The 11,173-nt window shown below is 30.1% G+C and overlaps 2 protein-coding genes across 4 annotated transcripts in view; one reads left to right on the top strand and one right to left on the bottom strand.

Moving 5' to 3' along the window:
- Positions 1–46: 46 nt before the first annotated feature.
- LOC145195077 (uncharacterized) lies at positions 47–10,328 on the bottom strand. Of its 3 annotated transcripts, none has more exons than XM_090095953.1 (13): positions 10,040–10,328; positions 9,798–9,890; positions 8,540–8,632; positions 8,382–8,462; positions 8,112–8,180; positions 7,836–7,961; positions 7,657–7,722; positions 6,032–6,104; positions 5,087–5,156; positions 4,924–5,014; positions 4,621–4,715; positions 788–1,017; positions 47–706 (listed from the first exon to the last, which is right to left on the bottom strand). In XM_090095953.1, exons 2-13 carry the CDS (start codon positions 9,888–9,890, stop codon positions 528–530), a joined length of 1,266 nt encoding a protein of 421 aa, XP_089952079.1. In that variant the 5' UTR covers positions 10,040–10,328; the 3' UTR covers positions 47–527. The 3 variants fall into 3 exon arrangements, with proteins under 3 accessions (XP_089952079.1, XP_089952080.1, XP_089952081.1); XM_090095954.1 differs by having other exon boundaries at positions 10,148–10,328; XM_090095955.1 differs by lacking the exons at positions 7,836–7,961; positions 8,112–8,180; positions 8,382–8,462; ... (1 more) ...; positions 9,798–9,890; positions 10,040–10,328 and having other exon boundaries at positions 7,641–7,659.
- Positions 10,329–10,360: 32 nt separating this feature from the next.
- LOC145195195 (uncharacterized) overlaps positions 10,361–11,173 on the top strand; it is a 1,310-nt gene continuing 497 nt past the window's right edge. Inside the window, exon 1 of the mRNA XM_080073003.2 lies at positions 10,361–11,173. This exon is cut by the window's right edge and continues 497 nt beyond it. Within this exon, the coding sequence (XP_079929129.2) occupies positions 10,483–11,173 (691 nt within the window). The 5' untranslated portion in view covers positions 10,361–10,482.

Below are 11,173 nucleotides of genomic sequence, written 5' to 3'. Positions count from 1 at the left end.
TCTTTTGTTGTTACTTAAATAAAGGGGACTAGAAAAATTATAAAAGTTACTTTTAAAAAAAATGTATTCTACACAATAGTTGCTTGTAATATAAACACCAATCTAAATTAGACATCCTGTATGTTACATCGCTTATAAAATTAATAGATGCTTCCTACATGGATTTATCTAAGTCAAAAGTTAGAGCGAACGTATTTTGAAATAAATAATATTAACTTATTAAAATGTTCAGATATTTCCAACGTTAGCAATGTTAAAGAGATCATTTTAACAAAATTTGACTATTTGTCTGATTACTGTGTTCTTCTAAAATCCAAAAAAGGTTGACTTAAGAAGATGTTCTCTCTTTAAACAGCAATCGTTTAACCCCCTAAAGCATGATAAAAATGTTCGTTTGTTTAAGCGTTCAAGTCACCAAAATTGATATACAACCATATTAAGATACATGTTTCGATTCTTCTGAAAAACATGGGCAGAATGTATCAACTCTGTTTCCTTAGCCTTTTGCTCTATTAGAACCCGCTCACTTATATAAGATTTGTAGTACTGCCTCTAACTTTATCATTCAAAATGGCAGCTTTTGTCATAGCAAAAACGCCAACTAAAGTAAGTAGAATCATGGCGTAAAATGTTCCGTTCCAACCAAAACTCGTCGCTATTAACGCTACTATGGGTCCTTCAAGAACTGTGCCTAAACTCCCAAATCCTGAAACCAGCAAAATGATTTAAAGTAAAAAATTAAATAAAAATTCTAATGATTCATTTTTTGATTTAAAGAATGGCTTACCATTAATTACTCCTGAAACCGCTGATTGCGCGTTTTCTCGCTCACCAGCTTCACATGCTAACGTGCCGGAAACTGTTGAGTCTGGGCCACAACTAAAAGCACCCACTAAGAAGAGGAATACAAAATTAAATAGCAGACCCCATGAACTAGTCATCTGAAATGCTAATAATGATACAGCACTGCTGACAAGAGCCAAGACGACTCCCCAGTACGTGCGACCACCCATTACTCTAAAAAAACAAACTCAATTGCACCAAGACCTTTATTTTTAAGAACTGTTTCTAGATTAAAAGTATTAAATTCTGCAAATATGTTAACGTGATAAAATTTTGCAGCTTTCTCTCAAAATAAATTGACAAAAACCTGTAAATGCTGAAATCGCCATTTTGTGTAACTTTTTATATAACTGATACAGTACTGATAAAGTCTAGCACACTTCACCCTTTATTGTCCACGGGATCCATATGGATACCATCACTTACACTTACAAGAAAATCTGATGTCATTACTTACACTTATAAGAAAATCTGATGGTGATGTTATTGTGAAAGACAATCCAGCAGCTATTAGAAAAGTAACTGAATAGAATTTTTAATGGTACTTTGCATAACAACAACAACAAAAACAGTCAATTGCAAAGTATAGATTTGTTTTTCTTCGATGTAAAGTGATGGCATCCATATCCGTAAATAATAAAGGGTTAAGATTTAAATTGCATTTAAAATGTATAAATTTTTTTAGGTTTAAGTAGAAATAAAATTTTAGAATAAGTTTCGCACATTTCAAACGAAATTATATTTTAAGGCAGAGTTAAGAAAAATGGCCGTCTTTGAATGGCCAGCTATTTCTTATAATAGAACTGAAAAGTTTTTTGACATTCGCTTGATAAGCTACCGAACAACTCTTTCAAATTTTTTGACCCAGCTGAAGTTGCAGGAGCTTTGGTCGGTTTTCCATTCAGTACTGTTTAAAAATTTTTCAATTGGGTTCAAATCAGGCGATCGAGCTGATTATGGCAGGAAGCGCTATCTTGCTGGAAACATCTATTTAGGTTGTTCGCCAAAAAAATGTTTTGGGTCAGAATCAAAAAGCTTTCAAACATTTCTAAATAACTGTTGATCTATTCCGCCTTCGCATAGGTGAAGGTTGATTTACCTTCTATTGAAACCATTAAGATGGAGACCTTTTGTACGTTGTTTAGTTTCTGGGCTAACTGACTTTCCTCTATATTTTTTAGTAAATCTCAATAAAATTAATCTTGTGAATTTTAGCTATCATATTTTAGATTAAAAGAAAAAATAGGTATCGCTAATTAACTGTATTCAATTTGTGAGCGTTTTTTTTCCATCATGAGCGATTAATGTTTGTTTTAAAAAAATTATAATGCATCACATCATACTTAATCTTTTTTTACTTTATTATATTTCTCTATTATCTTTTCTTTTCGGCATGTTTCAATAAATATATAACAAAAATCGAAAAAAGAAAAAAAACAAACAAACAAACACCATTCTATCTAATGGAAATACATTTTATCCTGCATAATAAGATGTCCCAAAAAAATAAGAACTTTTTTCATTTTCTGTCTCCCTTTCTAAAATGTCTCTGGGGTAAAACTTCGAAATCAATAAAGTTATAGCCCAATAGGACAAGTTTTAATTGTCCCCCTAGGGCTTTAAAATCCCCTTATTCCTCAAAAATAATACATCATCCAGAAAAAAAAAGTCTGTTTGCTTAACAATGTTGCTCAATGAATCATCGGAAAAATAACAAAAGATTAATTGAAAAATGAAGGAGCAGTCCTAAATTTGAAACAGAACAATTGGAATAAACAAGAAATAGGATTAAACGCAATAAACTAGTAAAAGCAGATGATCGCCAAGATGAAATTTAGGGTCATTCTATTAAAAGTCCTAATGAAAAATCTGATGGAAAATATGTCGTTAACCAGTGCATTCAATAGATCAAACATAAGCATTCATAATTTTACCATGATTTTAGCTGCTTCGTGTAACCAAACAGGTTTCAGAATAATATAATAATTTTTAAAAGCATTACGCATCAACACAGAAAACTTCGTCATCAACAAGCTGCTTAGCTTTTAAATAAAAAATACGAACCTTGCAAATCAGTTGTTCTTTGGGATGGAAATATGTTATCTATCTGATGATTAATCTATTCTGCTCTCATCACTCCTTGATGATACCACAAACCTGCTAAGAGTTTGTGGTATCATCAAGGAGTTGAAGCAGGATTTGGTCATGTAGCAGCTGATACAGTCTTTAAGCAACTTAGATTGTGGAGTTGCAATCCTGCAGTTATTGGAATGTGTCAAAACACCTTGACATAACTGCATCCAATACTGGAGGTCTCATTGGTGTTTGGCTTCAAATACTATCAAAATTTCTAATAAATATCAACTTGAGTATAATTATTTGCAAGAACAAGTAGGAATGGAAAGTCAAGCTGCATTAAGGAAGCTTAGTGCCTTTCATAGGCCGTGTTGGATGGCTAAAGCTATCCATACCTTGAAGATATAATTATTATTTGACAGCAATGAAAACAAATTTTTCATTACACCATGCAATTTACAAGGCATTAAGAGGTTTAATTGTTTTATTATCTTTATCTACATTCAGTCATGGTTTACCAGTAGAAGCAATGCTAATGCCTCAGTTTACTGATCAAGAAGCTTTAGAATATGATGACGAGACCATACGAACAATTCGATTAAGGATGAAGCAGCAACATTCATGGTATTATTTTGCATCAAACTTTTAAACTTCAAACCTTTTGAGGAACTTCTAAATCTTATTTAAATGCATTGAAATTTTTCAGGTGTTACACAGTGATGGAAATAATAATAAATACACTAAAAATAGTAAAATTCATACTTTTATTAAACTTTAATTTATTGCTTCTCAAATATTTGTTCCACTATAGTTTAAAATTATATTATTCTGTGCATTTTTAAATATGGCAAGTTTGATAAGTGTTTTATGTATGTAATTTTAAAGAATGGTTCTAACTTAGGATATTGCAGGTAGAAAAGCAGATTGCTTTACTTTTGCTGAACACTTATTAATGCAGCAAAAGGAAAAGAAAATTTACTTATTGAGAAGATAAATTGTGCATTATCTACCTTATAATACATTTTATTATTATGTAGCTAATAATAATAAAATGTATTATAAGGTGGGGAAGCTAAAAGGGATTCTTCTATCTCCAGCAACAGATAAATCTAAATTTAACATTTTTGAATCAGATAGTAAGCAGTATGTACACACACTACTAAATTAAGTGATTTGATTCATGTTACATCATGCTAAAATACTGTTTAAATGCATTTATAACCATGTTTTCAAAAAATACTTAAACTTTTTAGAATGATACCTTTAAAGAAATTGGCACGTCACAAAATGTCACTTAGATTTAAAAAAATATCCAAAACAGTGGTATCATTCATGCATAAAAAACTTGAAGTTTAAAGTTTAAATGTTGTAGAGTGATGTAAGGTACCACTGCAAAAAATAACTATTCTGAAGTTAATTTTGATTTGAATAAGAATCAATTAAAAATTAGCAAGGACAAGGACATATTTAACACAGGACCCTTATGCTCACAGAGCCTCTATTTCAGTTTGGAAAAAGGAGGACTAGATTTTCCTTTTGGATAATTCTTCTGTTGGCATAGCAACTTCTGTTGGCATAACTATTGGACAAAATACTGACTTAACAACAAGAAACAATATGGGGATTCAATTTGGTGTGAATTAAGATACTTGTACCCTGTATTAAATACATTTGTGAAAACAATAACTTATTAAAACTAACCTGTCAATAAAAATACCAATCAATGCTGAACCAGCAACACCACCAATATCATAAGCTGTACTTAGCATACCTGCTGTAGACTTGCTGTATTGTAACTTCAAAAAATCAAAAGGTTAAACAATCCTTCAAAAACTTCAAAGATTCAAATAAATTAAGTTTAATTTATGCTTCAAAGATTCAAATAAATTAAGTTTAATTTATGCTTCAAAGATTCAAATAAATTAAGTTTAATTTTGTAAAATTAATTAGAAAAACACAAAATTAATATTACATTAAAATAAAGTTAATAAAAATAAAGCATACATTTTGATTTAAGTACATTGGTAACCACATGTATAAGCAGTAACGAACTAGTTTCATTCCAAACATTGTCCAAGATAACTCTGCAACCATTCTAGATAACAACAATTAAATATAAGACAAGTTGTAACTTTATAATTTAGAAAAATGCTGATTACTTTCATACCTTATCTTCCAAACTTGAAAAAAATTCAACTGGGGTTTTTCTTTTGGTTCCTCAACATGCTTTGGTAGTGCTAAAAGTAAAAAAATAACACATAAGAATATCATCTATAGTGGTTTTTTTAATTCAACCAAAATACATGAACATTGAACCTAATTTGCTGTATCTTAACTCTTAGCTTAATGTATATAGCAACTACTTCAATAATGTTTCCTTTTTCTCATTATAGTAACCTTTTAAAACAAAATGTTAGGTAATGTGTTACAATACTCAGTTAAGAATGCGAAAAAGTTTTATAAATCTGCCACCCCAAAAAAAGTTTAGCTGCCCATCTGCCCCCACCTATCTATGCCACTGTCTTTTGTTAGTTTAATTTTTTGTTAATTTTTTGCTTAATTGTGGTGAAAAATAAAATAAAATTTCCATCTGTTTTTTTTTCTTTACTTTGTGATTGTAATTTCCAATTTATTTTGTTTGTTTATTCAATTTTAATTCATCTAATAGATTCGATGAATTAAAATTGAACAAATAAAATGCTCTTGATATAACAACAGCATGTGTTGTTATAACAGTATTTCATGCCACCTAGTTTTTTTGTTTACTATCTTAAAGCTCTATTTGTTTCATAGCATCTAAAAAATAAATTGTCAAACAACATTAAAGTATATGATTATAATAAAAATTTTTATTCAAATATTTCAACTAAATCAACTTTTAGTCAACTTAGTCGATTTTAAAAATGTATTAGTTGATTTCAGTCAACTTTGAAAAATGCATTAATCAATTTAGCCAACAGTCGAATAATTTCAAAATTGTAGCAACACTACAAATAACTTCAATTTTAAAGAATTTTCTACAATTTTAAAGTTTATAGTTTAAAAGCCAAACTTTTATCAAAACAATTTCGATACAATTTTGGCTTTTTCTAAACAATCCTAACAATATTACCTTTTCCTTCAACTACTATATTCATTTCAGCAGGAGTCAGCAGCAAAAAATAAACAATAAATGCAACAAATAGCTAAAGTAAATGAAAAAGAACAAACTTAAATATTTATTGATGTAAAATGAAAAAACCATATATTCAACACTTGTTCACTTACAGCTACTGTTTATTAACTTAAAATTTTCATACTTACAATTAACTAGTTTTATCATATTGATCTGCGAGCAATCACACATGAGATATGTTATCAGGGCTGTGGAGTCAGTAAGCCTCTGTTCCAACTCTGACTCCTTGATTTTATCATGGACTAACTCCTTCATAAGTAACCAATTTGTAACAACAAATTTATTGTCGTAAAATGTTAACATTAGCTATTTAATCACCATGATACAAATAATCCAACCACTTAGTGCTTTAAACAATATCTATTAGAAAGCAATATTTGAAACATGATTTCTGAACAAACATTTTAAACATGATTTCTGAACAAACAACTTTTCTTAACTCTTTATGCAATAAACTCTAATGCAGTCACTAATAAAATTATGAATTTGTCAAAATCATGTTTCAAATATTGTCAGTTGGACAGAAAGAACTTGTTCTTCTTTAAGTTCATATTCTTGAAGAATCTTTTTTACCAAGACCTGGAGAAACTTCCTGGTGTGATTAGCTTTGGTGGCTTTTACTGCCAATGTTAAGGTAACTACTTCACTTTTTTCAAAAACAATTCAGATATTGATTGTAAAATAGTTCACACTGCTAAGAAACACAAAGCGTCCCTTGAGAGATTCTTTAAGTTTTTCTTTTTGTTTAATAGCTTCTTCAATCACTAATTTTCTAATATTCTCTCTCTCCAGAGAGACAAACTTAATTGAATACTTACAGTCTTTCTAATGCAAAGTTAATTGAATACTTACAGTCTTTCTGTCTTGTGATGCAGCTGTTTTTTGTTTGGTGATGGCACGCCTAGCTTTCTACTAAGAATATGCAGCACATTGTTAGACAGTTTAAGGGGTTGGGGCATCATGAAGTTATCTAGTTTAAGGGGTGGTAGAGGAGAGCACAGGGGAGGAGATTTATGATTCTCAGTTATAAGCAGCAAAATGCCCTGTTGCTTATCACTGTTTTAAAGGCGTTAATCATGTCTGGATATCCTACAACTATCAGAGCATCTTGGGACTTATAGTTTTGTAACAACTGGAGGACTAGAGTTTGAAAAACATCCATATGAAAATTATGAAACTTTGAAAGATTTTTTTTAAGCTAGAGTTGGAGTCAGTACAATTTTTCAGACTCTGACTCCAACTCCACAACTCCAACTCCACAGCCCTGTGTGTCATTTCTCCCATATCAATGTCACATTTTAAAGAACTTAACATGGAAAAAGTGATTACAACTTTGTAAAAGCTAAGAAAAAATAAAAACAGAACTTAACTTACAATATACTTAAAAAAAAATTATACTAAAAGTTAACTTATAATATACTGAAGCTATTAAAGTATTTTATTCTTAATGATTTCCTAATTCTATTCAGTTTAATTAAATATCAAGACCTAACAACATTATGGGCTTTAGAATTCAAAATCATAAAAGAACAAAATTGTTAAATACCAAAAGGAGTAGTTACCACTATAGCTGAAGGCACAGCAAATACCATACTTAAATCTGGTGCATAAATGCTCTGTAAGTGTACCTGAAGTGTAACTTGGCTTTTTTAATACAAAATATGATATAAAATTTTAATATAAAATAAGATATGAGATCTATTTCTTACAAAACAACAAAAGCTTAAAAAAATAATCTTACTGCTAGTAAAGTTCCAAATATACCCCCAGCAAAGCAACATGTACCCCACATCCCGAATAAAGTTGCTCTTTGTTCATCACTGTACCAATCAGACAAACCTTTAACACAGTTTGGCCATAAACATGCCTGAATTTTTTTGTTTAAAATTTTTTTAAGTTGTACAGTACAAATAGATAAAAAAATTTCTGGACATTCAACTATTTATATAAAAAAGTAACCATGGCAAACAATTTGATAAAAGAATAATGCTCAATACAAATTTTGCTTTAAATATACCTGAGCGCTGCCATTTAAAAAAAGAAGAACACTCATTGTAAGCATTTTATCCCAATAGCCAAAAGATATCTAAAAATATTTACACAGTGATAAAATAAACAAAAATTGATCTAAAAAAAAAGCAAATTTTAGTATCAAGATACATTTGTTACTTTCCAGTGTTGAAAATTAGAAAATTTTAAGTACATAATTTGTTATATTGATTATTCAGATGAATCACAGCAGATTTTGCATATGGTTGCACCTATCAAAAATTGAAAAAGCTCTAACCATTGAAATGGATGATATTGCCAAGCTAGTAGATAAAATTAGTCTAGCACCATACTTGTCACCCAAATTCCCTAAGAGCATCTAAAAAAATAAGTATTAATCTTTTTTTCATTCCTTAACTTTGTTAAAAAATCATTTTAATGCTTAAGAAATAAAACCTGCATGAGAGCATATGGAAGGAGAAAGCAGGAGTCGAGCCATCCAAGATCAGTTTTAGAAAGATGGTAAGTGGACTGCAGATCACTTTTTACCTAAAATTGAAATACTAAAACACATAAATAAAACTGTTCACATGTTGTACATGTTTCTTCCTTTCTATTTATTAGGACTATCAAAGAGAATTTGGAAGATAATAGTGTGCCATATTTCTAAATAAAAAAGGCTTTATTAGTAAAAAAAAAAAAAAATTCATTTTCTACAATCTTCAAGAAATCAATTGCTCTATTTCAAAATTGTCTATTCTAGGAGGTGAAGAATCTATCAATATCCTGTTTCAATTCATAATGAAATTCTTTATTTTTCATAAAGTAATCCATGGATCTAAATAAATGATCTGTCAGAGAGATAGCTGGTAATTATGAAAGGTAAGGCAGATCAAAGAACCTCTTACAGATGAATTGGAGCTCAGCACAGTAAATTTGTGAGTAATTGTTGGTTTGTTTATCACCACCTCATGATGAACCAATCAACATTCCTCCACTAATATTTAAAACAAGTTTGTCACAAGACTATCAGTTGTGGGACTAATCCGTACAAACCTCTTTAGAGTTCAAGGATGGTTCTTTAGGGTCCAACCAGATATACACCTGGTATTGGTTGCCTTAAAGAAACCTCTCATCTGAGGTGAAGATGTTGCCAAAGAAAGGATCTTGGCTCGTTGGATTTTGATCCTCTCTGAAGATTTTTGTGGAGAAATTTTTTGTCAAGTTTTCTCAATTTTTCTATCGCATGCAGATAGTCAGCAATGACAGTACTTGAGAAACCTTGAGAAAAAGTTTGCTTGATAGGTCTGATGAGGATGTTGAGATTCCTTTTGATTTATGCAAAAAAGGGAATGGGGAGTAAAAGTTAGACTCAAGACTCAACATGACAATAAAACAGATTGATGGAAGTGCAATTAGCTCAAATGTTACATTTCTTGTTGTTGCATTTTTTTAAATAATATTTCTTTAAAATTATGCATAACAATACCCGTCTCTTTAAAATTTTATAAATCAAATATAGTTTATTTTCATGACATTAAAGATATATTTCATTGAAGCAGTTATACTGGAAACTGTTCATATTTTAAAGACTTTGCAATAATTTTGAAAGGATTGTTGTGCAGTTAATTTTTTGTGAAGATAAATTTTCTAAGTTTTTTTTGAAATTGCTGCTTAAAGTAATAAAGTAGAATGTCTGTTTATAACTACTTACCACCCCAAGTGGCTTTCTCAACAAATATGAAGAAGCATATGCAACCCAAGTAACACAAAAACTTAAGAACTGACGATTTCTCAATGTACTCATCTTTAAAGGGAAAAAAACTCTGGTTACAAGTAATTTATATAAAATTAAGGTGAGAGAAGTTTCATGAGACCAAATGATTTGAAAATATTTTTTAGTTTTACTAAATCAAGTTTTTTAAATGGCGGAAAAATTGGTTTTCTAAAACTTACTTTCAAAGTAAACTTAGACTAAATTTAACCAACTTATTTTTTCAAAAAAATTGACAGGTTTAAACTTTATAAAAGTCACACCCCTCTCTAAACTATATAAATTTATACATTTGTTTTTCCTAGTTTGATAATAGATACCAATTAACATGACTAAATATTTAAGTTGGTTGCGTAACTCATTGCATCATACTTTTCTTGTAAAAACCGAATGCTTGTCTTAACTCACACTGTCAAAAAGCCGTTTTTCATTAACATATTTTATGTTAAGAATGTTGACCATTCTTTTGTTTTGATGATTAATTTTTATGTTAATTTTTACATAAAAGAACAAAAATTGTGCAATATATGGCCGATTTCCACATCTTTTTTTGGAGTAAATTCTTCGTGTGATAATCTATTTGTAAAAAGAAGTAAATCTTCCCTGCAATCATATTTGTATAGTTATGGACTCGAATGAAGATAGTAGAGAACAGGATATTCAACCAAATGAAAGTTGGTTTTCTACAAATGCAGAAATTGCTAGTCAAGTTATCAGCAAATATACAGGGGCGACTTCTTCAAGCAGTAAACGTAAACAAACGAATACGAAACCATCCGACGAAGAGTATTCAAGAAAAAGAGCGCGTAATAATGTTGCTGTTAAAAAAAGTCGTGAAAAAGCAAAAAACAGGATTGTTGAAACTCAAGTACGTGTCGAACAACTTAGCCAAGAAAACGAGGAGCTTCAAACCAAAGTTACCCTGTTAACAAAAGAATTAAACGTTTTGCGAGCACTTTTTACAAATGGAGGATTTGCTCTTCCTGGCGAACTCCAAATAGTTACAAGTAACAGTAATAACGAACTTTCACCCTCAAATCAACATCAAAGTGTTGAACAAGTTTCGTCTAACGCGGGAAACCCTCATCTCTCAAATATTAAGAATGTTAAAAGTACTTTTGATACTAAAATACAACCTTTAAAGCCTCTGCCTAGAGCTTTTGCAAGTAGTCAAAAGTCAATGATAATTTCTCCACAACAAAATAGTGATATTTTTAATCCTCATGATCGTAGTAGTGAGGCACAGTTGTTTGCTTACAATCCAAAATATTCCCCTGTTACAGAATATGTAAAAAAAGAGCCAAAAAAATCTAGTT

The sequence above is a fragment of the Hydra viridissima genome, unplaced genomic scaffold (genome assembly GCF_058129835.1).
Source record: "Hydra viridissima isolate aposymbiotic clone 2 unplaced genomic scaffold, HvirCarnegie_v1 scaffold_8, whole genome shotgun sequence".
NCBI lineage: Eukaryota > Metazoa > Cnidaria > Hydrozoa > Anthoathecata > Hydridae > Hydra > Hydra viridissima.
This window is presented reverse-complemented; position numbering and strand designations above follow the sequence as displayed.